Source organism: Vanellus vanellus (genome assembly GCF_965231255.1).
Source record: "Vanellus vanellus genome assembly, chromosome: 15".
NCBI classification, from domain to species: domain Eukaryota; kingdom Metazoa; phylum Chordata; class Aves; order Charadriiformes; family Charadriidae; genus Vanellus; species Vanellus vanellus.
The window spans coordinates 13,789,615-13,817,111 of record NC_138920.1 but is presented as its reverse complement, the minus strand read 5'-3'; the positions used below and the strand labels follow the sequence as shown (position 1 = coordinate 13,817,111).

General features: G+C 65.9%; 3 protein-coding genes across 3 annotated transcripts; 2 read left to right on the top strand and 1 right to left on the bottom strand.

The window, feature by feature from the left end:
- Window positions 1–127: 127 nt before the first annotated feature.
- Window positions 128–9,288, top strand: ANGPT4 (angiopoietin 4; the record flags this gene model as incomplete). The annotated part of the gene is made up of 9 exons (XM_082490959.1): window positions 128–448; window positions 5,022–5,177; window positions 5,423–5,544; window positions 5,937–6,169; window positions 6,555–6,670; window positions 7,136–7,237; window positions 7,310–7,476; window positions 8,375–8,505; window positions 8,593–9,288. The coding sequence occupies 9 exons, from the start codon at window positions 128–130 to the stop codon at window positions 8,751–8,753; spliced, it is 1,509 nt and encodes a 502-aa protein (XP_082347085.1). The 3' UTR covers window positions 8,754–9,288.
- Window positions 9,289–13,644: 4,356 nt separating this feature from the next.
- Window positions 13,645–14,661, bottom strand: FAM110A (family with sequence similarity 110 member A; the record flags this gene model as incomplete). Its single annotated transcript, XM_082490974.1, has 1 exon — window positions 13,645–14,661. The coding sequence occupies one exon, from the start codon at window positions 14,659–14,661 to the stop codon at window positions 13,645–13,647; it is 1,017 nt and encodes a 338-aa protein (XP_082347100.1).
- Window positions 14,662–22,882: 8,221 nt separating this feature from the next.
- SLC52A3 (solute carrier family 52 member 3) lies at window positions 22,883–24,947 on the top strand. The gene is made up of 3 exons (XM_082490962.1): window positions 22,883–24,043; window positions 24,307–24,430; window positions 24,548–24,947. Exons 1-3 carry the CDS (start codon window positions 23,016–23,018, stop codon window positions 24,758–24,760), a joined length of 1,365 nt encoding a protein of 454 aa, XP_082347088.1. The 5' UTR covers window positions 22,883–23,015; the 3' UTR covers window positions 24,761–24,947.
- The last annotated feature ends 2,550 nt before the right edge of the window (window positions 24,948–27,497 follow it).

Below are 27,497 nucleotides of genomic sequence, written 5' to 3'. Positions count from 1 at the left end.
CGAGCACCCACTGACCCGTCCCGGCAAAGAGCGGCGTCGCGGCTGCCTGGGAAGTGCGGGCACATCCCCGGCAGCAGCACCCTGGTCTCCTCCCCGCCCCCCCCAGCACCGTGGGGACCCTTGTGCCATGCGGGCGCTCAGCCTCGGCCTCGTGGCTCTGACCTGTGCCACGACGGCACTGTGCGTGGCCGGAGCCCAGCGCCGGGCGCTGGAGGGGGGCGGCCGCCGGCGTTACCACCGGGTGCAGCACGGCCACTGCAGCTACACCTTCGTGCTGCCCGAGACCGACCCGCCGCCGTGCCCGCCTGCACCCGCCATCCCTGGCCCCGCCAACGCACTGTTGCAGCGGGACTCGCCGGCCGGCACCGTGCATGCCGGCCACGGGGCCGCCCAGCGCCTGCAGCACCTCGAGAGGATCCTGGAGAACAGCACCCAGTGGCTGCTGAAGGTAGGGTGCGGGGCGGCGGGGGGACGGGCAGCGGGGTGGTGTGGGCAGGGGTCTGCCTCCAGCACCCACGCGTGCAGCATCCCTGCACCGGCTGCCCGCTCCGGCTCCCTGCCTGCTCCAGGCAGAGTTGGGTGCACGGGGGCTTCACGCCCACCCAAGCAGCAGCGCTGCGGCCAAGTCAGCGTCTCCCCGGCAGGTTTGCAACCTGGGCCTGATCCTGGCAGTGTCTTCACAGAGGGGATGGGTGCTATTGGTGCTGCGGGTGCTGCAGCTCATCAGCACCGCAGCTCGTGGGTGCTGCGGATCACCGGTACTTGCCGCTGTGGCTGTATCGCCCTGCCGCAACTCCTCGTGGTCCCAGCTGGGCTGGCTGTGCCAGGCATCCCTCGGGGCTCCGCGCTCCTCATTCTGGGTCAGGATGCAGCCCTGCTGGAAAGCTCTTGGGAAGGATTTTGGCAGGCGGCGGAGCGAGGGACCTGAGGGCAGGGGCTGCCGAAACGTCTCCCACTTCATCATTTTCCCACTTGCGGGCTTTGCAAAAGCTCCTGGCGCTCGGTGAGCCCCACGGCTCCCGCGCAGCCCCACGGCACAAGGGCGAGTGGAAGGGGGCAGGGGAGGGGGCAGCGGAGTGCTGCACCAGAAGGGTTGCGTGCCCACAGGGGTGCCCCCCACCCCGGCTCACCCCATCCCCACCGCCCACGGCAGGAAGCGGCATTTCCTTCCCAAGGGCTCGCAGAGATGGAGCCCCCATCTGCGGCCCAGCACAGCCGCCTGCGTCAGACCCAGGAATAGCTCCCGGCCGGCTCGTCCCGGGGGACACTTCCCTGGGGGGCCGTAAACCCTGCACCCCGGAGAGGCAGCAGCACCAGGACCCGAGTGCCTGTGCTGATAAGAGGGTGAGCGGCTTGTCCCCAGCCGTCACTGTCCCTCCAGCTGAGTGGCATCGCTAGGACAGCCGCATCCAGGTCCTGGCTGTGTCCCACTGGGATGCAATGGGATCTGTGTCCCTCTGCACTCCGTGTTCCTGGATGATGCCCCCGGCTGAGTGGGACTGGCAGCACGGTGAGATGGCGCATGCTGAGCCCCCACAGAGCTCGGGGCCAGAGCTGGGGCCAAACGCACCGAAAGGGGGGGTCCCGGGGTGACCTGGGCCAGCCACGCTGATCAGGCAGCGTCTCCTGGCCATGGGGGACAGGGCAGGCAGCAGGGACATGCAGAGCTGTCCCCATCCCCTCAGCCATCCTAGATGACAAATTCCTCAAAGCCGGGGAAAACGCTGAGCCACGGCTCCACTGGAAGCCAGCCCGGTGTGTCGCAGAGGGACTGGCAGAGCCAGCCACCACCCGGCTGGTGGCAGAGAATCTCCATCACTGCTGGGTCTGCTGTGCCCAGGGGTGCCCGCACCCTGGGGTTCCTGCATCCTGGGATCCCTGCGCCCTTGGGGTGCCTCTGCTCTAGGGTCCCTGCCCTGGGGTCCCTGTGGCCTGGGTGCCCAGGCCAGCTCTGAGCTGCGTTTGGGGTGAGGGCAGCCTTTGGGCATGGCCGAGCAAGGATGGGGGACCAGAGGTCCCACCGCAGGTGCACATGGCCCTTCCCTGGAGCAGGCAGCCACAGGCAAAGTGGGGCTGCACATCTGGGCAGCTGTGGGCAGGAATGCCCCACATCGCAGCCCCAAGGAGCATGAGGCAGTGGGGCACTGGGCATCTGGTACCCCATCCCATCCCCTCCTATCCCATCCCCTAGCACAGTCCCTCCAGCAAAGGCAGCTTTTAGCTTTTTTTTTTTTTTTTCCCCTGTTGTTCCTTGGCTTTCCTAATTTAACCGGAGCTGCCCAGGGAGGCTTGTTTTGGTCGGACTCCAGGCCTGAACAAACAAACCAGGGCTCGAAGGAGGCATCGGGTTCGGGGACAGATTGTAAACAACATCGCATCCCTGTCTGCTCTGCTCTGGGCCTGGGAGCCCTGCCGGGTGCCGGGGGCTGGGGGCCCTGCCAGCAGGGTGCTTAGCCCCCAGCACTGGGCAGGGGTCCCCAGGCCCCCTCGGGTACCTCCAGCACCCAGCTTCCCCGAGGGACCCAGCACTGGGGTGCTGCTCCATCTCCCCCATGTGCAGCCCCCCATGACCAGGAGGGACAGGGACATGGCACACGGGGACACATGGCTTTTGCTCATCGTCCCATCAGCTGTTCCTGTCTCAGGAGGAATTAATTTTACTTCAAACACAAACATTTGATGGTGCCACCGGGTCTGGGGTGGGATGGGGTCCCCAGTGGGGCAGCAGCAGGTTGTCGCCTCAGCAGCAGGGGCGCCCATAGCACAGGGGCTGGTGCTGCTCATGCTGGCATGGGTGCAGGGGTGCATGCAGCACGTGGGGGGCTTCCCCCCACCTCTGGCCCAGGCCCCCCCCACCACCAATGCTTGCAGGATGTTTAGAAATGCCAGGGCAGCATGGAGACAGGGACAGGGGATGGATGCGGCTGCAAGAAGGCAGCACAGGATCATCCAGCCATGGGCAACAGGGCAGCATTTTGGGGAGACCTGCAGCACCACGGTCCCCCGCCTGGCCGCTCTGCCCTTCTCGGGGAGAAATAAGGCTGGTGGGACCTCTCTGAGACCAGAAGAGCCCAGCTCACCTCAGCAAGTCATGGGGTAAAGGGAGGGCGACCCCGATTTTCCAGCCCTCTGCACAGAGCCTGTCCCACTTAGGTCCCCTGTGCCACCCAGGGCCGGGGACACTGCATCCCCCTCCAGCCCCAGTTGCTCCCAGAAACCTGTTGGGGCAGGGACCTGGGGCTCCATCTCTGGCTACACTGAGCCTTCCCCGTGCCAGCCTGACCTTTTCCACGGGTATGTACTGCCCTTGGGCTCGGAGATATGTTTATTTAAAAAAAAAAAAAAAAAAAAAAAAGCAGCAAGATTGAGAGGGAGAAAAGGCCTCCCCGAGCCCTGTGAAGCAACAAGATTAACGACGTGGTTAAAGGGAAACTCTCCAGCAATCACTCAGCTCAGGGAAATGTTTTCCAGACGTGGCTCTCCGACCTTTCCCCGCTTCCTCCCCGTAAGCACGTTCCTGCGAGGGAAAATCCCCAGGGAAGTGGGGTGCAGGCAATGCCGGCCGGGGTCCCCAGTCCTGGGACCCTCCTGCCCTCCATGGGTGCACGTGGTGGGGTGATGGTTTCGCCGCTGCCTGGTTCTGGGGAGGAGGGAACGGGGCCCCGCTGCTGCCAGTGAGATTTCATCATGTGCAAACAAGTGCAGAGTTGAGCGTTGCACCCTGGCCCGCTGCCGGCCCCGCTCCTGTGCTGAGCATCCCGGCACCGCTGCCTGCCCACCATGGTGCTGAGCATCCCAGCACCACTGCCTGCCCACCATGGCGCTGAGCATCCCGGCACCACTGCCTGCCCACCATGGCGCTGAGCATCCCGGCACCACTGCCTGCCCACCATGGTGCTGAGCATCCCAGCACCACTGCCTGCCCACCATGGCGCTGAGCATCCCGGCACCACTGCCTGCCCACCATGGCGCTGAGCATCCCGGCACCACTGCCTGCCCACCATGGTGCTGAGCATCCCAGCACTGCTGCCTGCCCACCATGGCGCTGAGCATCCTGGCACTGCTGCCTGCCCGCCACGGCGCTGAGCATCCCGGCACCTCTGTCTGCCTGCCACTCCGCTCGGAGAGCACCATCCCACCCCTGCCAGTCCCGCCTGGTCCACAACTACATGAGATGCACGAGGATGTGGGGCTCTGCCTACACCAGCTGGGAGGTCGGGAGGGAGCAGGATCCGGGCGCTGTGGGGACAGTGGGATCTGTGGGGTGGAGGGAGCTGGGCAGCCCCCGTCCCCTCTCGCTCTCACTTCCCAGCGTGGGCGGCAGCGCGGCCCCTTCCGTTCCCCGCGGCCCCCGCCGAGGGACCGTGCCCCTGCAGAGGCCGTTGCCCCGGGGAGGGGCTGAATGGGAACCTCATGGTGAGGCCGCCAGAAATAGAAAAGCCTTTGGGAAAGGCGGCTCCCCCGTGGGCTGGGAAAGCGGAAGCGACAGCTCGGCCGTGTCCGCAGCCGGCTTCTTCCCAGCCCCGAGTGCTTCCCCATGGCGGGGCAGCACTGGGCGCTGGACACCCACCTTCCCCGGCCAATGGTGGCCCCCACCCTCCATGTCCGCAGCCATGGGAAACTGGTGGCTGGGGGCCAGCAGCTGATGCCGATGCCGGATGCTCCCTGCCTGGCTGCTCGGCACAGGCCACCTCGGCCGGGCAGCAGCAGCCGCGCTTCGCCAGCAGACCTGCACACACACACGCAAGCCCACGCCAGGTCCCAGCTGGCACCACAGCCCAGGAATCTTGGGCGGCCGGCACACAAGGTGGGGGCTCCCCTGATGCAGCGCAGCCCCTGGGCAGCTCGCTCTGTCCTCCCGATAAGCTTCAAAGGGCCCCGTGATGAGTCGTGCCATGCCGAAACGCTTCCAGGGATGTGCCTGGGGGCTGTGCTGAGTGGTGCCAGGCTCGGCTGGGGTGTTGAGGGAGGACCTGGCGAGCTCCCCGAATGACCCGCCGCGTCCCCGCTCCCCTCCACAGCTGGAGAGCTACATCCAGACGAGCATGAAGCCAGAGATGGTGCAGCTGCGGCAGACGGCGGTGCAGAACCAGACTGCCGCCATGCTGGAGATCAGCAGCACCCTCCTCAACCAGAGCGCTGAGCAGAGCCGCAAGCTCACCGACGTGGAGGCCCAGGTAGGGGGTGGCCGGGGCACATGGCACCTGTGTCCCCATGTCCCCACCACCCCTGGGACTGTGGTGAGCGACATGGTTTCTCTGTTGCTAGAAGTGAGGCAATTCCCTGAGGTGATGCATGGTTTAATGCACCGGTGTGCAGAGCTACCAGGGTTGTGTGCCCGGGAGCCGGGAGCCCGGTGACACCGAGGACATGGTGTGGCCCCGGCTGCTCATGCCAATGCTCCCCTCTGCTCTTGGGGCAGGTGCTGAACCAGACGTCGCGCATCGAGATGCAGCTGCAGGAGAACTCCCTGTCCACCACCAAGCTGGAGAAGCAGCTGCTGCTGCAGACGAACGAGATCCACAAGCTGCAGAACAGGAACAAGTAGGGCCTGGGGTGACCTGGGGACCCCCCCAGTCCCCGGACCCCGAGGGGAGGCGGGTCTCTCCCACCCCAGGAGCACGGCTGCGCTTTGGGGGGGGGGGGGGGGTTGAACCCCTCCAGGGGCTGGCTGGGGTCCCTGGGGGATTGCACAGTCCCAGCACAGCCCCTTGGGCTTTGATTGCCCCTTAGTTAAGCATGTCCCAGAGGTGCCAGGTGGGGTGCTATTTGGGGGGTATGGCAAGGGACAGGGACAGCTCTGGGTCCCCACAGATGTGCTGGGGCACCGCAGCTGGGGCTGGGTCTGCTCTGCCACCCTCTCCCTTGCCCGGCTGCTTGGCACAGGCACAGCCCCCCCCCCCCCCCCCTCCATCACTGCTGCCTCCCCCTTTCAGCATCCTGGAGGTGCGGGTGCTGGAGATGGAGACAAAGCACCAGGCGGAGCTGGCGGGGGCCCGCTCGGAGAAGGAGAAGCTTCAGCGCCTGGTGAGCCGGCAGAGCGGCACCATCGAGGAGCTGGAGAAGTCTCTGCTGGCCGCCAGCGCCAACTCCAGCCTGCTCCAGCGCCAGCAGCTCCAGCTCCTCGAGTCGGTGCAGAGCCTGGTGCGCCTCGTCTCCCAGGGCAGAGGTGAGCCGGGGCGCGCAGGCAGGGTGCAGGGCAGCGGGAGAGCTCCTCACCCTCCCGAGAGGGTGCCAGGGTACCGTGGCAGCTCCTGTGCTCAGCTCACGCATGGGTGACTTCACCTCGAAAATAAGCCCTGCATTGCATCCAAGGAGCAGCTCCAAGCCCCCAGGGGACGGACCCCATCCCCAGCCACGGCAAATCCCCAGGCTTAGGCTGGCGGCCCTGGTGCATCGCAGCCGCCTCGCCCAGCCCCAGGGACGCGGTGTAGAAGAAAGAAAAATAATCCATGGGCACAAAAGCATCCAAATGAGAGGGAAAGAGCAACAAAACCAGGCAGGGCTGTGGGACCGGCAGGGTTTCTGCCATCTCACTGTCCCCTCTGCCACAGCCCCTGTGCCCGGGCAGGAGCAGCTCTTCCAGGACTGCGCCGAGGTGCGCCGTGCAGGCATCCATGCCAGCGGGGTCTACACCCTCCACATCGCCAACCTCAGCGAGCCCAAAAAGGTGAGCATGACCCCAAGTGCCCCCCGGTGCACACTAGCCCCATACCACAGTGGGTATCCTCATGGGACAGGCACATCCCAACCCCTCCTGCCGGGGCAGTGCCCCCCACCCCATCTGGCCGTGGGGGCTGCGATGCCTCGGGGGTTGCAGAGGGGGCAAAGGCAGCAGATGCCGGGTGGAGGAGCTCGCACAGGCTTTCAGATGGGGGGATAAAATTAATTTTAAAGGCACCCCCACAGCCCACCCGGGAGCACCGTGTCCCAGCCCTTGCCCACAGCCACAGAGGGAGGTGAGACTCCCCCCCAGCCAGGCACTGGGCACGGCACATGCTCACCAGCCCCTCGGCAAGCTCTAGCACCCATGTTGAGCTGCCCAGCCCGAGGTGGGGGGACGCACCCGGCTGCCCACCCTGAGCCAGCCCACGTCCCCCCGCTCTGCAGCCCGTCCTGGCTCTCCCCACTGCAGGCGTACTGCGACATGGAGACGGACCGAGGCGGGTGGACCGTGATCCAGCTCCGCACCAACGGCAGCCTCAGCTTCCAGAGGGGCTGGAGGGAGTACAAGCAGGTCTGCACCCACCTGGGGAGGGGGAGCACCCTGCGGCGCACCCTGCGCTCACCCACCCAACTGCCTCCCCAGGGCTTCGGGGACGCGGCGGGCGAGTACTGGCTGGGTAACGAGGCCGTGCACCTCCTGACGAGCCAGGCGCCCTACACCCTGCGCGTCGAGCTGCGGGACTGGGAGGGCGGCCAGGTCTATGCCCACTACGGGAAATTCCAGCTGGGGAGCGAGCGGCAGCTTTACAGGTAGGAGAGAGGCACTACAGGGGCAGGCACCCAGCCCTCCCCGACTCCAGCTGTCCCCGAGCCCCGCTGGCAGCGGTGGCCACGGGCAAGGGCTGGCTGTGGTGCCCCGGGGAGGCACGTGGCCCGAGGGTGGGCTTTGGGGCTTCGCTGGGATTTCCCGGCGGGATTGCGGCTCGGCAGAGCTTCTCCCCAGGTGCTGGGGGGGGGGGGGGGGGGGACATTGCTGTGCTACCCGCTCCTTCTTCTTTGCGCGAGCTCCTGAGAAACCAAAGTGGATTTTAATGCATGAAATTGCATCAAGGCAGCGGGATTTCCCATCCCAGCCAGCGGCTGGGCGCGGTGCCAGCCGGCAGCCGGGGCACTCACACCGCAGCTTGATGCTCGGGCAAATGGGGGTGACACGGCTGCAGCCGCTGGACATTCCGAGGGGGTGCCAGGCATCCCCAGGCTGCGACACCCATACGTTCCTGCCACTGGGCTTGCAAGGATGGCATGTGCTCCCAGGAACCTCAGCCTGGTTGTGGGCAGGAGGGGTGGCGGGCAGATGGGTGCCTTGGTGCTGGGCTGGAGATGGGGCTGGACCCTGGACATCCCCTGCACCACGTATCCCATGCATGCACCGAGCCAACCCCCAGCAAAGAGGACCAGAGGAGCTTCGGGGGGCTCAACCTCCACCCTTGGGGACCCCCAGGACAGGGCCTCCAAGTTGACAGACCCAGGTCAAGCTGGAGCTGCAGGATCTCTACCTGCATCCCTCCATGCCAGCCCTTGCTCAGCTCATGGCATCCCATGGCCTCCGACACCCCCGAGCAGGGCTGTGGGGCTCTGTGAACCCCCGCAGCAGCAGCCAGCCGGCACTGATGGTGGCCGTGGCCACGGCTACGCTGCTGGGCGGTAGGCTCTCACTGCAGGACTACAGCGGCACGGCCGGGCAGCAGAGCGGCATGGCGCTGCAGGGCACCCGCTTCAGCACCCGCGACGCCGACAACGACAACTGCCTCTGCAAGTGCGCCCAGATGCTCTCGGGAGGTGAGCGAGCCGGGGGGGGGACACCCACGCAGCACCCATGGGTGCCCACCCAGGATGCCACCCTCCCGCCCTGCTCCCTCCTCGCAGGCTGGTGGTTCGACGCCTGCGGCCTCTCCAACCTGAACGGCATCTACTACCCGGCCCGGCACAACATCCGCAAGCTCAACGGCATCCGCTGGCACCACTTCCAAGGGCCCAGCTACTCCCTGAAGGGCACCCGCATGCTGATACGACCCGCCAGCTTCTAGCTCGCCGGTGGCCAGCCATGGCACCGCAACCAGTGCCAGCCTGGCATGGAGGGAGAGGGCCAGGAGGGGTCGGGGAGAAGGGATGGCTCGGGGAGACTGAGCCCTCCCGGTTGCTGGAGGGAAGATTTTCCCCCAGTTATTTTTTTTTACTATTTTTTATCCCATCCTCCAAGATCCTGCGTGTCCCGGAGAGGGGCTGTGCCTCCAGCTCCCCATGCCACCTCCTTCACCCGGGGATGGGGGTCCAGGAACCCCTCGGGACCCCCTCTGCATGCTCAGCCCGGCTCCAAGGCACAGGGGGGGCTTTGCCTTTTCTGTATGTTTTAGGGCATTGCAAAGCCCCCACCGTCCTGCTTTCCCTGCGGGATTAGGGGAGCTGGCAGGGATGGGGGTCCCTGTGAGTGCAAGGGGCCGGTGCCATCCTTCCTTCCCGTCCTGCCCAGGTGCGGCCATACAGGGGGACACGGACTGTCCTCTCCCATGTGCATGACCCAAGCCACCGTCCCCATGCATGGCAGCACAGGCACTGCTCCTTGCCGGACCAGGCTGGGCATTTCCAGACCCTGGAGGGGAGGTGGGAGGAGCAGGGGGAGTCTTTGGGGACCCTAGGGGACCATCACTGGGCTGGGATGGCTGGTGGCCCCATGCTGGGGGGACAGCGCTGGCAGGGGGCTGGCAGTGTCCCAGGACAGGCAGGACGGGGCTGAGGGGTCACAGGGTGGGAAGGGGGCTGCGGTTTGAAATGGGGCTGGGGGTGGGAGGTGGTGGGAAGGGTCCTGGGGGTGGCTGTCAGGGGCATCTGAGATGGGGCAGGGGGGAGGAGATAGGAGATGGGGGTGCAGGAGGGGGAAGCGGGGCACAGGGCTGACACCCCTCGCCTGAGATTGCATTGAGATGGCAAGCCCACATTGGGGGCACTTTCGGGAGCAGCGCAGGAAGAGCGGGGCACAGAGCAGCTGCATCCCTGGCCGGCAGCACTGGGGCCCCGCAGCCGCCCCCAGACTGCCAGAGTTTGGGCTGGGGGTGCTTTTATTTTTGTACTAAGAGGTATTTATTTTCCAAGCATCGAAGGGGAGGGAGTGGGTGGGGAGGGGCTTCCCTGCACCCCAGGACAGGCACCCATCCCCCCGCCACAGCAACTGGGACAAAAGGGTGGGCAAAAGGGCAGGATGGGGGCAGGGCCGACGGACCCCTGGCACCCCTAGGGGACCCTGAGCTCTGGGCAGCTCAGTGCATGGGTGAGCTTGCGAGAGGCCAGGGCTCGGTGACACCTGGTCACTGCTTGTCCCTGTCACCCTTCTGCAGTTGTCCCTGTCCCCCTGCAGTCTCTGTCCCCATCCCCCTCGGTCCCGCTGCCACTAGCAGTCCCCCACAGCCTGGTGGCAGCTCCCTGCAGCACCCTTGGGGGACAGTGTGCCCCACTGGGTCCCCAGGTCACCTGTCCCACTGGTACCCAAGCCCTGGGGACCAGCTGCCAGGGACCCACTGCCTCCGTGACATCCAAGTCCCGCCGTGCCTCCCTCCCCAAAACGTGTCCCTCTCACCCCAGGCAGTGGTGCGCCAGGTGGGTGACAGCAGAGACCCCTCAGAGCAGAGGTGAGGGGGGACCCCTCACTGCCACCTAACCCCCGCCCCCGCTGCAGGTCCCGAGGGACAGAGCCAGTACCCCAGAGTGGGGCGAGGGACGCAGGGACAGTGGGACCCGCTGGCAGGGTGCTGGCACCGGCACCCACCGCGCGTGCAGCAGCGAGGAGGCTTCCGACGCCCTGCCCTCAGCGCTGTCCTGAGGCATTCGCTAATTAACAGTGATTAAAGCACGTGACATAGTTGGCACTTCCAGAAGATGCTCATTAAGTGGGGCTGTGTGGAATAATTAAAAAATGGAAAATACAGGGTGTGGGGGCCGCCCGTGAGCCTCACCCCGCTCCCAGCGGGGCAGCAGCAGCAGCTGCTGCAGGCAGCAACCGTCCCGGCGCGGCCGCGGGCCCTGACCTTCGGCGTCCCGCTGGCGGCTGGCACGGCACGGCACAGCACCGCTGCACCTGGTCTGGGGGGCTGCGTGCCAGCCGGGAGGGTGGCCCCCACCCCGGGGTGCTGGGCCTGGCTCCCCAGGCTGGGGTGCTGCCGGTTTTCTTCCTCTCCCGGCTGCCTGCCTGCAGCTCCTGCCTGCACATGGGGCACCCATGGGAGACCCCGGCACAGGGGGCGAGGGGGATGGACACCCTCCCCGGCCATCCCTCCTCCCTAAGAAATAACAGACGGGCTCAGCTGTGGCTCCCCACCGAAACCGGAGCCACCAAGAGGCAGCTGTCAGGGAAAGTGATAGGGAGCGCTGGGGCCGTCCTGCTGTCCCCAGCAGGGACAGGCAAAGGGGGGACATTCCCCGGGGGGCATGCGTTGTCTCGCTGCGGCTGTGCCGGGGTTTCGTGCAGGCAGAGCCACGGGTGTAGGATCAGGAACACAGCTCCTCCTGCCCCTGCATCTGCGTGCACACACACGTGCACACGGACACGCATGTACACAAACACATGCGCACATAAACAGGTGGACATACGAGCACGCATGCACACATGGATGTGCACGCACACGAACACGCATGCACACGGTCACACAGGGCTTTGGATGGCCACGCAGCCATGGCAGGTCCCAGCCACGGAGGTCACGGGATGTCAGCTCAAGCCAAGGGGCAGCAGTGCCCGCAGGGGCATGCCAGCTGCTCAGCCCCGTGCCTGGCGGGGGGGCAGGTGGGTCCCCCCCTCCTTGGCAATAGCAGCAAATTTAGACCAAGCCTTGGACACGCCAGGCTGAGGAATCCGGCAGCACAGCCGGTCCCAGCCACCGGTGGGGATCCGGTTCCCACAGAGCTTTCCCTGAGGGTGAAGCCTGGCCCCAAGCAGGTCCCCATCACCCCTGGGTTTCTGGCTCCTCGGGGGGGGCACCCAGCTCCCCACGTGCTGTCATTACGGATCCCCTGGGTGTGCGCTTCCTCCCCAGCCCGCTTTGTCAGCCTGACTCACGGGCCAGACACCATCCCCACATCCTGCCCACCGCATCCCCGGCAGCCGGACCTGCCCGTACCCCAGCGGGAGCTGTATGGATCCTTCACCCTGGGCAGTGGCTCTGGGTGGACACGCACAGTGCAAGAGCTGTGCTGGGGTCAGATATCCTTCATCCCCGTGAGGGCTTTTTTGGGGACGACGAGTGCTGGATAGAAGCCCCGGTCAAGAGGAGCCCTGGTGCTGCCCCGGGCAGTGGATGTCGAGCCAGGGCTGAGCCGGAGGGAAGCACTGGCTGGGGCAGCAGTAGCTCTGGCCCCTTTGAAAATGGAACCTGCAGCCTTGGGGTGGGTGGCTGGACTTTGTCCCCTGGCCTGTCACCACTGCCACACATGTGGCGTTTGCCGAGCGGGACCCACGCCAGGCAGGCTGGCTCCCTGCACATGCGGAGCCATTTGCAGCCACGGCCCCACCACCGTGGCTGGAGCCATAGGGAGGCAGCGACAGGGCCAGTGTCCAGGCAGAGTTTCCTGGGTGCAGGCGTTGGTGGCCTTCGTTCCACCTTCCCCAGCAGCCACCTGCCCACATGGGATGCACCAGCATCGCACGGAGCAGGGGGACCTCACCGGTGCAGGCAGCACCCGCATTGCCGAGGGCTGCGGTGCCGCGCAAGGCTGCCTAGGGTTAACACATGGGCATTTTTCATCTTCAAAGCGCTCCCTGCCCTGACTTTCATCCTCGCGCCTCCCCAACCCACCTGGGAGGTCTCTGCTATCGCCGCCCCATCTCGCAGCCCCAGAGGAGCCGGGACTCGGCCAAGCTCAGCAGCTCTTTGCCGGAGCGGGGCGAGGAGGTAAGGGAGGGCTGCATGGTTGGCACAGTGCTGGCTGCAGCACAGAGGGGAATCCCGCCAGCCGGGGCTCTGCCGGGACCTGCCGGACCCAACCGCCGCCCCCGCTGTGCCCGCCGGGCCCCGCGCTGGCACGCTGCGGCACGGCACCCATTGGTCCCACCAGCACCCGGCTGTTCAGCACACCAGTGCCCGCTGAGCCGTGGGCACCTAAAGGTCCCTGCCCCATCCCAACCTCCACCGCCTCGAGAGACAGCAACGCACACAGCCTCCAAAGCACAGAGTTTTAATAAAAACAGCTGTGTTACTACTATTATGTACAGATCAAACATCAGAAAAAACAGTAGAAATGAGGAAAAGACCAACAATCGTCGTCTTCATAAATACCAGGGCCCAGTGTTCCCGGGGCTGTGCGCCCACTGGCACCCGGGAGGGGACACAAGCACTCACAGACACTCACACACACGTGGCCCTGGGCTGCTCAAAGCAGGGGGTCGGGTTTGACCCCCCAAAGAAGCACCCAGTGCCTCCCAGACCTCCAGCATTAAGAAGGGGGCCACCAGGATGCTGCCCCCATCCCAGGCAGCGTGACCCCCTCGGTGGCAGTGTCCCTGCTCCATGCAGGGGGGAACCAGCCCCTTACGCCCCCACCCATGGGTGCTGGCGAGGAGCAGGGCAGGCAGGCTGACCACATGTGGGCTCCTGCAGGAACGGGTAAGGGGAGGGTGTTGGGGACGAGCTGCGCACCCAGGGATACGTGTCCTCTGCCCTCCCACAGGCTGATGGGGACCTGGATCTCCAGTGCCAGCACAGGGCTCTGATGGAGCCAGACCCAGCGGGAAGGATGCTCGTCCACTGCACCAGGGCTCTGCCAGTGCCGCTGTGGCATAAGGGGCAGGGAAGCACGGGTAGGGGGACTGAGTTCAAGGGTTCTGTCACCAGCGAGAGGTCCCCACTCCTCCCAGGGCACAGCCAGCGCTTCCTCCCCATCCGGCATCACCTGCTTGTGAGCAGCCTGTCCTCGGCGCCCACCACCACGGCACTGCTACACGTTGGAGACCTGCTGGGATTCCCTGGCCTGGCGCAGCCCGTACAGCCACTTGATGACGCGGGCATTGCGCTCGATGACGGAGATGCCGTAGGGGACACGTTCGGCTGGCTGCCCCTCCGGCGTGGCAACGCTGGGTGGCGAGCAGCCGCCCTCGGAGCTGGCCGTGCTCACGCTGTGAAACTTGAGGGACACGATGTCAGAGCTGGCGCGGGCAAAGCGCTCGGCGCCCATGTCCTGCACCTCCTCAGGGTCGAGACCACAGTAGTTGAAGAAGCGTTCCAGGTCAGCGGTGGCCCGCGAGAGCCGGTCGCTCAGGTCCGACTTGGAGCGGTGCAGCAGCGGCTGCCGACGGGCGCTGTCGGGGCGAGCGGGCGAGATCCGTGCCGGGGTCGCAGGCAGTCTGCCTGGGACGGGGGATGCAGGCACTGGTGTCACCTGGCCCTGCAGAGCACCGCAGGGACGGACGTCCACCCTCCGCACGGCCACGCTGCCGGGGGGCTTGGCGGCAGTGGGGCTCTCCGGCAGCTTGCAGGCACCCTCTGCCCCACCACCCAGTGCCACCGGCGCCTCCACCCTCCACTTGCACTCCCGGCCCAGCGGGCTCTCTGCCTTGGGGAACGGGCTGTCGCAGAGGTTGATGAGGTTGTTGAGGATCTCCAGGTCGAGGGAGGTCTTCGGGCCGCCGGCCTCCGTGCGGCGTGGCCCCGGGGTTGCCCGACGGCTGGGGGTGAGCGCGGCCCGACGTACCCCTGGGGTGAAGAGGGGCTGCTTGAGTAGCGGTGGCTTCACCGGCTCCTGCTTGGTGTTGGCAACCTGCTGGCTCTTCACGTACTTGGCCTTGTCAGCCTCCAGCCTTTCCACAGCGCTGGGCTTCCCAGCGCCCGGCTCGGCACGCCGGCGGAAATACGCGGGACCCTTGCGGAGGATGCGGATGGGCATAGCTGAGGTGAAGGGCGCCGTCACAGTCACCCCCTTCATGGCATCGCCGGCTTGCAGCGCCTCGACGGGCATCCTCCGCGCCGGCACCTGGGCGCGGGGTGGGCCACCGCCACGGGCAGCGAGGGGCTCACACGCCGTCGGCTGCAAAGAGGGGCCGGAGTGAGGGGTGGTGGCGGGGGCTGGCGGGCAGACAAAGGCTGCGCAGGGCTGTGCGGTGCCGCACTGTCTGCACCGGCTGAGCCGGGCTCCCTATTTGAAGGCAAACACCACGCCTCCACCCGCCGCCGAGGCCTCCCCGAACTGTTCCTCGGCCAATCCGTGGAGCAAGCCTGCTTCAAACCGCTCCTGGGCCAATGGGGCCAGCGGGGAGGGCACCCTGGCCCGGGTGAGGGCACCCTGGGGAGCGAGGCCGGGGCGGAGAGGGGCGTCTGTGGCCAGGCAGCCCCTCACTGATGCTCTGCCCACATCGCCCGTGCCCAGGGGTGCATCGCCCGCATCCAGGGCTGCATCGCCCGCATCCAGGGCTGCATCACCTGCTCCCAGGGGAGGTTTGCCCACATTGAGGGGTGCAACCCCCACGCCCAGGGGTGCATCACCTGCCCCACTCACCCCCCACCCCACCAAGCTGGGGGATTTGGGGCTCCACTCCCTGCCGCTCCCTCGACTCTCAGCCCCCTCGCAGGCTCTGGGGCCATTCCGAGCTCCCCGCTCCCACTTTTGAGCCCTTTGGAAAGCACCGGTGGGGGTTTCCACCCGTGCTTTCCCAGCCGAGGTGTGCCAGGAGCCACGCTGGGGCCCCGTGCACCCCGTGTCCTTGGGCCCCCGCCAACCCCAACAAGCACAGCCTCCCGCCCCAACGGTTGCGCAGAGGCATCGGCCCGCCCACAGCGACACAGGGGTGGGGGGGGAGTCAAACCAACCCTGCACCCCCCTATAGCCCCCTGCCCGGGGGTGGGCACAGCCAGAGGGGACCCCGATGCACAGAGGGGCTCAGGCATGGGGGTACATGAGCGTCGGACCTGCCCCTGCCTCCCCCCTCCCTCCCCATTGCCCTTTCCAAGCTGCTCTGAGAAACCCCCCGGGGGTCCCCATTTTGGGGCACAGGCGAGCCCCGGGGAGGTAACAGCAAGCCGCGGCACTCACCAGGTGCGGCGGTGGGCACAGTGGGGGCCAGCGCGCCGTAGCCCACTCCCTCCCGCAGTGGCCCCGAGCAGGCTGCCGGTACCGTCAGCCACTCACCTGCGTGTACAACTTCCTGGGTGCCACCCAGGACACATTCCAGCGTCAGCCATGGGCAGCAGCAGCCAGTCCCAGCACCCACAGCACTGTGCCATGGCCATGGCTGCACCGTCTGCATGCCCACATGTGCCAGCGTGTCAGCCCCAGCCCCCCCCGGGCTCTGTACCCCAACATGGTCCCCGTGCAGCAGTCGCCCCACGGCACACGTTGCATCCGCTTGATGCGCTGTGACGGGCAAGTGGCCCGGGGGATGCTGGCTGTCCTTGTCTCCATCCCCTGCCCGGGGGGGACATGCTGCCTTCTGACCTGGAAAGTGTCTGCAGGGGGCCGGCCAGGCATGGGGACAGCTGGGGATGGTCACAGCGCCAACCCAGACCCTCCTGCCTCCTCCCCGGGGGCAGCTTTCTGTCTCCCGGGGGGCGACCTGGGGACAGAGCCAGCCGTGCAGGGCACCAATGTCCTTGCTGGGCAAGGAGAGGGGCAGGCAGAGGAGGCAGGTCCCCCCCACTGGAGCTGCGCTTACAGCCCCCACGGGAAGCAGGGCTGGGCCGTGCTCGGTGCTGCACAAACGCACAGACAGAGCCGCGTCCCGCAGCCCAGCTGGTCAGCAGAGACCCGGGGGACTGTGGGGAGCACTGGCTGCCAGATGGGTGCCCACACAGCGGCACCCCTCGGTTCCAGCACTGCCCGGACCCTGTGCCCCACAACAGCACCCTGCCGGTGGCTGGTCCCGCTGACCTTGTACCCTGTGCCAGGCTCAGGAAGGGCTCCCTGGCTCGGCAAACATGCCCCCCAGGGCAAGGCGAAGCGGGGACACATCCCTGCATCGGGCACTGGAGCTCAGCACGGTGCCAGAGGCTCAGCCTCAGGGCCAAGCCTGGGGGAACAGGGATGAGGACACAGGGCCCCCCAGCATGGCCGCACGTGGCCAGTGTGGGCTCCCCTCCCCAGCCCGGATGGCAAGGAGAGCCCGGCTGGGCACAACCTGCTGCTCTGCATTCCTGCGGTGCTGAGCCGTCTGCCCTGGCATGGCTGCACTGAGCTGGGCTACACCGAGCCAAGATGAGTCGCCCTCCAAACAGCCCTAAAAACACAGTGACAGTATCCCATGCCCGAAACCCAGCCAGAGCGTGGGTGTCCAAGTGCCAGGGCTGACTGTCCCACTCGTGACAGGCAATGCCCACCCACAGCCATGGCTCCTCTCCCTCCTGGTGTGGGCAACCCAGCCGGGCTCACTTTGGCACACCAGATCACCTCCTGCCTGAAGGCACCCCCTCACCGGGTGACCCAGCCCCACGCTGCTGGCACGGGACCGGCACAGGACCGGCACCACCACCGCCACCCACCTGGATCGGTCCTGCGACGTGGGAGTCTCCTAGGTCCTGCTCAGCCGCCACGCTTCTTCTCCCTGTGTTCGTCCCGAGGTTGTCCCGGTGTCCCCACAACTCCTCCACCCCAGCCACGTCCTCCCCTTCTCCTCGTGGGATGGCGGCTGGCAGGGTGGGCTGCGTACCCCCTGGCCACCGAGCCTGCGTGGGGTGCAGGCAGCCGGCTGCAGGCAGCTGCCCGGGCACGTCTGGACAGCCGGGTGTTTTTGGAGTGGGGCGTTGGAGCCAGGCAGCGCCCCGGAGCCTCGCCCTCCCTGGGAGCATCCCAGGACAGGTTTTTGGGAGGGCCAGGTCGCCACGGGAGCACTTCCCCAGTACCCGGCTCAGTACCTCTGCTCCTGCCTTGGGGACACCAGGGACGGGGCAGGGACGGAGGAATGGTGTTTGGGAACAGAGGGACAGGAGGGTGCTGGCACTGGCTCCACCTTCACCTCCCACAGAGGCTCGGGGATGGGCCCCCACTTGAGCTGCTTCAAGGACCCCCCAGGAGCTAAATGGCAGCCGCCAACGAGCAAAAAAACAAGCTCAGAGGCTAAATCCTCCCTGGATGTGCTGGGTGGAGGCGGCTGCGGGTGCCTCGCAGCGCCCCGGGAGCAGCGAGGCTGGGGCTCAGTGCGGCTCAGGCAGCCCCAGGCACAGGCACCCCAAGAGCCAGGTGCCCCCCCCGACGCCCCCCCATCATCTTGGTGAGTGCTAATTCCTAGCGTTTAATCACAGCCCCTTGCCACATCAAGGCTGCACCCAGCTTTGCAGTGGGGGACTCGCCCCTGCACTACCTGCCCTGACCCAGGGCAAGCCACCGCCTGCTCCTGCCTCAGTTTCCCCAGCTGTGGGCTCTGCAGAGCGGCTCTGCCAGACGGGGGCGGCTTTCCAAGGTTCTTGGGGACTTGATGGGGAAGCTCTGGCCGTGCCCAGCATCACCTTGCACCCCGCTGCCCACGGGCAAAGGGAAGGATGCTGCCCACACCTGGCTCTCCCTGCATGTCTCCGCAGGCAGCAGCTCGTGGCCATGAGCCGGGGAGGTGACAGATGGGGACGTGCTGGGCGCGAGGCCTTTGTCTGCACGGTGGCGGACAGACCCGCAGATGGCAGCTGCCGGCAGGGCCAGGGCCACAGCTCGTGGCCAGGCGAGCACTGGGCCCTGGGGATCCGGCCCTTTTGTCGGGGTCTCACCTCCGGCAGCGGCCCCTTCCCCGGCTGCCCCCCACCAGCCATTCAACTTTCAACTTGACCTGCTCCTTTCACATGGAAATGGGATGCAAATGGGGCCGGGGGGCTGCCAGGGGCCAGTGGCTGCGACCTGCCAGCGGGTCCCCACACTGAAGTCTGGGGGGTCATACCCACTCGCGTTGGGCAGCCGGTGATCCCTGGGGTGAAGGGACCCAGCACTGGAGCAGCAGCCCAGGAAGACTGTCCCCACTGCTCTCAGCTGAAAGCAGATATTAGGGGATGGCTCTAGCCAGGGCTGAGCTCAAGGATGGAACCCCACTCTCCTGGGCCACCGATCCCCCCGTGCCTTCCCACCATCCGGGCATCCCCACAGCACAGGCAGCGTGCCCACCCTGGGTAGCCCTGCTGCCCACCCTGCCCTGCGCTGGCTGCGGTTGGCGATGGGTCCCCAGCCCTGTCCCAGTGGGGAGGGGGCTTCCCGGAGAGCTGGTCACCGGACCCTGGCAAAGTCCCGCAGCCGGGGACCACTCTGCTACAAAATGTTGCCATCTGCCTCTGGGGCCTTTGCTCGCATCTGCCGGGGGTGCGGAGGGGCGAGGGGCCGGGGGGCCAGGGGCTCAGCTGCAGCGCGGGGAGGGGGCGGAGAAGGCACAGCCGCCACAGGCAGGACAGGCAGCACGTGCCAGGTGGATTTGGGTGAGGAGTGTGAAGTAGAGGCATGGGGGTCCTGCACCCAGCACCCCCTCGGGCTCCCTTGCACCACAACCATTCGCCCTTGGGAAGGGTCTCACCACCGGCTCCGCTGCTGCTTTGTGCTGTCAAATTAAACATGGGAAAATCACCATCCCATCCCTGTCCTCTCCCTTTCCCCCTCCCCATGGACACACAGGGACCTCAGCTACCCTGGGGCCAGCCCGAGCCCCCCACAACTGGTTTCTCCCACTGTCTTGTACCTGCTCCTCCCCTCGCTGGTCCCCTTGGACACCTGAATCATTTTGGCTGGGATAGAGTTAATTTGCTGCATAGGAGCTGGTATGGGGCTGTTTTGGATTTGTGCTGAAAACAGTGTTGATAACCCAGGGATGTTTTAGTTATCACTGAGCAGAGTTTCCACAGCATCAAGGCCCTTTCTGCTCCTCACACCATCCCACCAGCGAGGGGTCTGGGGGTGCACAAGGAGCTGGGAGGGGACACAGATGGGACGCCACTGATGAAGGGATATCCCATCCGTAGGACGTCCTGCTCAGCAATAAAAGCTGGGGAAGAAGAAGGAAGGAGGGGGACATTCGGAGTGATGGCATTTTCCTTCCCAAGTGACTGTTACGCGTGCTGGAGCTGTGCTGTCCTGGGGATGGCAGAGCACCTGCCTGCCACGGGCAGCAGTGAAGGAATGCCTGATTTTGCTTCGCTCGCACATGCAGCTTTTGCTTTCCCTCTGAAACTGTCTTCATCTCAACCCAATAGTTTTCTCCCTTTTACCCTTCCCATTGTCTCCCCCATCCCATGGGAGAAGGGGGCTGAGCAAGCAGCTGGGTAGAGCTGAGGTGACTGCTGGGGTTAAACCATGGCAGGACCTCAAACCATGCCCTGCCACGGGCACCCAGCTGTGCCAGTGCTGTCCCCACAGCCCCAGGGGCACAGCGGGTCCAGAGGAGGCCATGAAGATGCTCCGAGGACTGGAGCACCTCTCTTATGAAGACAGGCTGAGAGACCTGGGGTTGTTCAGCCTGGAGAAGAGAAGGCTCCAGGGAGACCTTATAGTGGCCTTCAGTATCTGAAAAGGGACTACAGGAGAGCTGGAGAGGGACTTTTCACAAGGGCATGTAGTGATAGGACGAGGGGGAATGGCTTCAAACTGGAAGAGGGGAGATTTAGATTAGGTATCAGGGAGAAATTCTTTCCTGTGAGGGCGGTGAGCCCCTGGCGCAGGTTGCCCAGAGAAGCTGTGGCTGCCCCATCCCTGGAGGTGTTCAAGGCCAGGCTGGATGGGGCTTAGAGCAACCTGGGCTGGTGGGAGTTGGAACTACGTGATCTTTAAGGTCCCTTCCAACCCAAGCCATTCTATGGTTCTGTGATTCTATGATTGTCCCTGCCGCAACCCCGTGGTTGGGGCATGGATGGAGCCAGGAGGAGGGCAGGGCGCAGGGACCAGCTGAAGCCCCCGGAGGTGAGGGCACAGGCAAGCAGAGCAGGCAGGGCAGGCAGAGTACTGGAGAAGGCAGCCCCAGGTTTTTCAGGGCTGCAGCCCACTCTCCCAGCGACACCCGGTGGGTGCTGGGGGAAGAACCGCCGTGAGGCATCCGCGGGGTGGAGGGTGCTGGGATGGGATGGGGGGACGGGGGGTTGTGCTGCTGGGGGTGACCTGTCCTCTGTCCCCTCACCTATGTCACCTTCTGGCCAGTGCAAAGGACTCATCCACTGGCTCAGAGCTCGGCTGGTCATTTAGTCCCATCTCACTTGGGGGGTCAGAGGTGCCCAGACCTACAGTGCACCCAAGGTGGGACAGCCACCAGGTTCAGGGGTCCCTGAGGACCCTGTCCCAGCCTGTGACCCTGCAGAGCTCCCCAGTGGGGAACAGACACTGTCACCGGGTGACATTCGCACCTACAAGAAGCAGCCTGAAATAGGTGGGATGCAGTTCAGCTGCATCAGGGGACAAGTGCAAAGTACAGGACGCTGCTAAGAATAATCACCGGCTCCTGGCCAAGCCGGGGTGCTCCGGGATAGCGGTGACACTGCGGCAAGCACCCGGTGCCACGGCCGGACAGGCAGCAGGCATGGGGCTGTCCCCGGTGCCAGGGGTAAGTGGGGACGGAGGGTAGCGGTGGCCCCTGGTGCAGGGCAGGGGCTGGGCTGTCCCCGGGCTGGCAGGGAGAGGGCAGGAGGTGGTCAGAAGCTGGAGATGGCACAGTTGGACTTTGGCCACCGACACAGAGTGTGGAGCTGAAAGGCCTCACCCGGTGCTCAGGGTCAGGCTGCACGGGATGACCTGGGCTCGGTGGCCGGGAGAGGGGAGCAGGACCCCACAGCCGGCGCTGCGCTGGCCAAAACTGGGGACCCACTGGGAGGGGAGGCATGAGCAGGGGGGTCCTGAGCCCCCGCCCTCTCTGGCCGTGCCCCCTGTGCTGACCCCAGCCCTTCCTCTGCCCCAGTGGGGGGACAGCTGGGACAAGAGCTGGTCCCTCTCGCCCCAGGGCACTCGTCCCTGTGGTCACGAGGGTCCCTTTGGGAGTGAGACCGCCCCATTCATCGCTCCAAGGACTTCAAAGCTTTTCCTTATGCTGTCATATCGCTTTTATCTCATCGCACACAGCGCCGGCAGCCAACCATCCCTGCAGCTCATGTGTCCCCCCCGGGACACGCTGGGACCCGCCCACCCAGGACAGGATCTCTGAAACGCAGCTTTGGCCCCCGCTGCTGAACACATAGCAGGAGGGTGCGGGGTCCCCCCGGCCGCCCCCCGACCCGGGGACTCTGCCAGCTGGGACCAGGACGAGGAGTAGAGCAGGGCCAGGCCGTCACCCGTCTGCATCCGGAGGTGGTGACGCGCCTGCCTCACGTCACTGCCCTGGCAGCCAGGACTCGCTCCCGCCCGCGTGCTGCTGCCGGTTCCCCAAAGCGCAGTGAGTTCCACCTTGGGAGATTGCCAAGGAACCGGTCAGACCGGGAACCCGCTTCCTTCCTGGCTCCTGCTCCCTACCGGAGTGCCCAATGCCTCCCCGTGGGGCCGGAGCCATGGGGGGGATGTCGCACCTGCCCAGCTCAGCCTCCCCCGGGGAGACGTGGGGTTCCTCCGCCGGGCTCCGTGCTGCGGCAGAGGGCTGGAGCCCATCTCTGCCGGACGGCACGGGGACGTGGGGATGTGGGCCATGGGGGTCCTCCTTCCCAGGAGAGGGACGGGAGCCGGTGTCCGGGGTGGGCAGAGGATGCGGCGGGATCCCAGCTGACTCAGCTCGCCGGTATGAGCCGAGGCTGGTTTGCAGGTGGGGCTGCTGGGGCCCTTCTCCCCGTGGCCTGCCGGGATCACGCAGGACCCGGCTGGGAGGAGACGGGGGCTGCTTTGCCCGGTCCTGCGGATGCGGTGAGGGGTACGGGGCCTCCATTCCCGGCAGAGCGGCTGCCCAAGGCCTCTTGGCCCCCAGGTGAGAGCCATCTTCACCCCGTCCCTGGCTGCACCGTGCCAGGCTGCGCCATGCTGCACCACAGGCCGGGGCAGGTTCAATGACCTGCCGGGTCCCGTCCCGGCTGCATGCCTGGTGCTTGCCGAGCCCCAAGCTCTCCGGGACAGGGCCCAGCTGGAGCCGAGCAGGTCCCCGGCTCCGCAGTCGGTGGAGGAGGGCACAGTGTCATAGCCCATGGGGAGCATGGGGGCAAAGGGGGGGGGGTCGGGCCAGGCTGCTCTGCGAGTCCTGCAGTCCTGTGGCATGTGGGAGAGGAGCCGCTCTGCCTGCCTGCCTGCCTGCCTGCCTGCCTGCCGGAGGAGGAGGAGGAAGAGGAGAAACACAGGCAGCGGTCACGGGAGGCCAGGGTCGGGGTTCAAGGGGGTCGGGTCTCACCCCGCCACTGATCGAAGCCTCTCCCCACAGCACGGCAGAGTCGCCCCCAGGCCCAGGCACTCAGCCCCGAGCCATGGCGCTGCTCACCCATCTCCTCGCCTGCACCTTCGGCATGGGCTCCTGGGTGGCCATCAACGGGCTGTGGGTCGAGCTGCCGCTGCTGGTGTCGGTGCTGCCGGAGCAGTGGGACCTTCCCTCCTACATCACCATCATCATCCAGATGGCCAACGTGGGGCCGCTCTTCGTCACCCTCATGCACCGCTTTCGGCCTGGCTTGCTGAAGGAGGTGCCTGTTATTTACGTGGTTGTGTCCATCGGTGTCGTGGCCTGCTTTCTCCTGGCCTTCCTCTGGAACTACACGTCCCACATCGCTGGGAGGACTCACAGCACTGCCTTCCTGGTCCTCACCTTCTTCCTGGCCCTGGTGGACTGCACCTCCTCCGTTGCCTTCCTGCCCTTCATGATGCAGCTGCAGCCCCAGTACCTGACCACCTTCTTCATAGGGGAAGGGCTCAGCGGGCTGATCCCCGCTCTCATCACGCTGGGCCAGGGCTCCGGCATCTCCACCTGCGTCAACATCTCCCACGTGGTCAACATCACCACTGGCAACGAGACCATGGAGACCACCACCTACCAACTAGAGACACGCTACCTCCCAGCCAACTTCTCCACCCTTGTCTTCTTCCTCCTCATGACTGCAATGATGCTGGCCTGCTTGCTCTCCTTTTTCTTCCTCACCAGGCAGCCTAAAGTGTGGGAGCTCTCCCAGCGGCAGCTCTTTCCCAGCAGCATCGTGTTGAGCTCATTTGACCAGCTCCCTGATGAGGGAGCTGGCTCACGGCTGAGCGGAGGCTGCCCATGCCCAAAGGATGCTAAGGGACCTGGGGACATCTTGCCCAAGAAGGTCTCCTACTCCCTGGCCAAGCTCACCTTCATCTACTTCCTCATCACTTGGGTGAGCGCTCTGACAAATGGGGTCCTGCCGTCTGTGCAGTCCTACTCCTGCCTGCCCTATGGCAACACCGCCTACCACCTCGCGGCCACGCTCAGCTCCATGGCCAACCCCCTCGCCTGCATCGTGGCCATGGTCCTGCCCAACAGGTGGGTAGCGGGGCACTGAGGGCTGCGGTGGGGCGCACCCCGGGACTTCTGCCCCAGGAACAGCCCCTGCTTTGCAATGGGGCCAGGGGAGAAGACACCGGGTGGGAGAGGGTCTGCAGGGTGCTGGTGCCCTGGCACCAGAGGCACCCCCAGGAAGGAGGATGGTGTCGGCACAGAGCCCATCAGCCTGTGACGCAGGTCTGTGCCGCTCGCCGGGGCTGAGCTGGCAGCACTCTCTGGTGTCACCCACATGTCCCTTGCAGGTCCCTGGCCCTGCTGGGCATCCTCACCATGGTGGGGACAGGTTTTGGTGCCTACAACATGGCCATTGCGGTGATGAGCCCCTGCCCGATCCTCCAGCAGTCCCAGTGGGGTGATGCCACCATTGTAAGTCATGGGGTCCTTCTTGCCTGGGGAGGTCTCTGGGGCCACCACAATGTCACTTGTCCCCACTGTGGGGAACCCCCAAGCCCTGCTGACTGCTCTCCCCCCCTGCGCCGCCAGGTCCTCTCCTGGGTGCTCTTCACCGGGACGCTCTCCTACGTGAAGGTGATGGCCGGCGTGATCCTGCGGGGCCGCAGCCACAGCGCGCTGGTGTTGTACGGGGTGGTGGAGCAGGCGGGCTCCCTCCTCGGAGCACTGCTCATGTTCCCTCTCGTCAACGTCTATGGCTTCTTCAAATCCGACGACTACTGCAACCCGCAGTGCCCAGCATGAGTGGGACAGGCATCCCTGGAAAGCCCTTCTTGCCAGCACGCACCCCCAAAACCGGCGAGGGCCACGGGGCCAAGAAGCAGCACTGGGACCAGGGAGACTGCAGGCACATCTCCTCGCTGGGCTCTGCCGGGTCCATCTCTTGGTGGGAACAGCTCCGGGGCTTTGTCCCCAGTATGGGCATGGGGCGTCCCTGTTGCGTTCAAAGCAATAGAAGGTGTTTTGCTCAGCCCTCGGCCTCCCTGCTGCCTGCGCCTCCCCCAAGGAGGGGCTGCCTGTGCTGGTACCCCCCGCCTGGGTACCCCTTGGCTGAGGCCATGTCCTGTCCCTTCCCCTGGGGGGTCTGGCACCATTTGGCATCATGCCTTGAGGCCACCCTGGGACCCCGCAGGTGGGCTCAGCCTCAGCTGCACCAAGCGGCACCGGCGGCATTCCCGGCCCCATGCCGTGGCGGAGGCGGCAGCTGCCCCCAGGATGGTGGGTTTGCAGCCAGCTGCGGGGAGTGGGGGACAAAGGTGGCTCAGGCAGAGCTGTGCCAGAGCCTGCCATGCCCTGGCCATGGGGAGAAGGACCGCTGGGGGGACACGGGGCAGGGGGCTTTCACAAGGGCCCCAATAGCAACTGGGGAAACTGAGGCACGGTGGGACTGGCAGGACCTGCCTGGTGTTTGCTATCCTCTGCTGTGGCCCTGTCCACACTTTCTGCTCCCTCCCCATAGCCCTGTGCCCCCGCTGCACCCCAGTCCAGCCCTGCTGCACCCTAAGACGGGCGGCACTGGGGTTGCAGAGCTGGAGAAGAGCTACAGCACAGCCCCATGCCCAGAGCGGTGCTGGGCACAGTGCCGATTGGGGGGGTGGCATGGGACCAGTGCCAGGGCTGTGCCACCTGGTACCCAACTGTGCCCTGGTCATGCCAGCCAGGGTGGGGGCCGGGTGGGCACTTGGGGCATGGTGGGGACAGGGGGTTGGGGGCCAGTGGCAGCCCCCCAGGCTGGGCCAGCACCCGCGCCCTGCACACGCCTGCGCCCCTTCCCCGGGGCACGAGGCAGCCGGGCCTTTGTCCCCGGCCCTTTGTCTGGCAATCTGCTCCCCGAGCCGTCGGCAGCGCCAGATCCGCGCCTGGCGTGCCTCAAAGCCACGGATTGGAGCCACTTCGGGGCTCCGGCTGCGGCCCGGCCGCCTCTGGGAAGGACGTGGTTGGAATAGCTAATGGCCGGCAGCCCCCCAAGCCGGCGGTGCTGGCAGGGGTCCCCCGGTCGAGGCAGCAGAGAGGGCAGGAGTGAGGGCAGTGGGCTCTGCCCCCCGGCACCTGCGGGCAGCCCCCCCCCCTCCGGCAGCTCCTGGCTGACCCCACAGCAGCACGTGTCCCGGATCCAGCCCTGTGGGGGACGAGGGTCAGGAGAGGGGTTGCTGAGGACCGGTGGGAGATGTGGGGGCATCACGGGGCAGTTTTGTCATCCAGGGAGCAGGATGTGTCCCGTGGGCCTTGCCGGGAGACCAGGAGATGAAGCAGGGACACGGTCCTTCTCCCTCTGCACCCCAAGAGGATGCTCCTGCCCTTGGAAGCCCCCAAAGACCCCTGCTCACCGGACACCCGCCGCCCCCTCCCTCTCGCCAGGGAAACAATTGCCTCCAATGGGAAATATTTCCATACAGCTGCTCAGGAAGGCACGAATTCAGCCCTGGCCCGGCTGCAGTGGAGGAGAAAGGCTGAGCCTTTCTTCTGGAGCTCCCCTCCCTCCCCACCGCAGCGGGGGCAGGTTTCGGGGGGGGGGGGGGGGGGGGGGTTGGGGGGAGTGCAGCCGCTGCAGTCAGCAATATTAGCACAGCTCGGCAGGACTGATTGCAGGTTATTAACATACATTATCTCAGTCCCCTGCCTCTGAAAGGAGCCGGGTTCCTATTCCCCCTCTCCCAGCCCTCCCTCCCCCTGTCTTTTACACTTAATTACCTCCCTTATTACACCACAGCCTGGAGAGAGACAAAATCCCAGGGCAGCGGGCAGGCAGGCAGGCAGGCAGGCAGGGCCGGCCCAACTAGGGCGTAAGTAATCGCCCGTTCTGCAAATGTGCCTTCAAGGAGAGAAACAGCACACGCGCGGGTAAATAAATCAGGGAGCAGAGGCCGGGAGTCCAGTGCGTAGAAGCGGGGGGGACACGCTGGGAGCAGCCCGGCAGGCGACATTCCCCCCAGGGCCGCGGCCCTCTGGGAGAGGTGACCTTGAACTTGGCAAAGCCCTGACGTCAGGGCTGCGCTGCGGGGCCAGATGGGACTCGTGTCGCTGCCTGCGAGCCCTGGCCAAGCGCTGCGGGAAGGGAGGGGGAGGCGAGACCCCAGCCCACGTGGGGAGAAGCCCCGGGACCCCCAGCCCCCAGAGAGCAGGGCTGGTGGGGTGGGCTGCAGGGTGTCCTGGGCTGTGGAATGCTGTGGGATGCCCTGGGGTCTAGGATGCTGTGGGATGTGGGATCCTGTGGGATGCTGTGAGCTACGGGGTGCTCAGGGATGTAGGATGCTGTGGGATGTCCTGGGCTGTGGGATGCCCTGGGCTATGGGGTGCCACACAAAGCAGTGAGCAGCGGCACACTGGCCAGATACGATGCAGGGATGGCCCCAGCCCTGGCTTTGAGCATGGCTGTGAGCAGGCAGGCCCAGGGTGCTGGTCGCAGGGGTGCTGGTTTTGGCCCCCAGGCCTGACGCCACATGCCCAGACAAAGGGGCTGGTGCCTCCTGAGACCAGGGCT

Bases quoted from the DNA above. Each gene is read 5' to 3' on its own strand.
- SLC52A3 (XM_082490962.1), top strand. From the start codon at position 23,016: ATGGCGCTGCTCACCCATCTCCTCGCCTGCACCTTCGGCATGGGCTCC. The intron at 24,044-24,306 runs GTGGGTAGCGGG...TGTCCCTTGCAG, and splicing joins GCCATGGTCCTGCCCAACAG to GTCCCTGGCCCTGCTGGGCA. The intron at 24,431-24,547 runs GTAAGTCATGGG...CTGCGCCGCCAG, and splicing joins AGTGGGGTGATGCCACCATT to GTCCTCTCCTGGGTGCTCTT.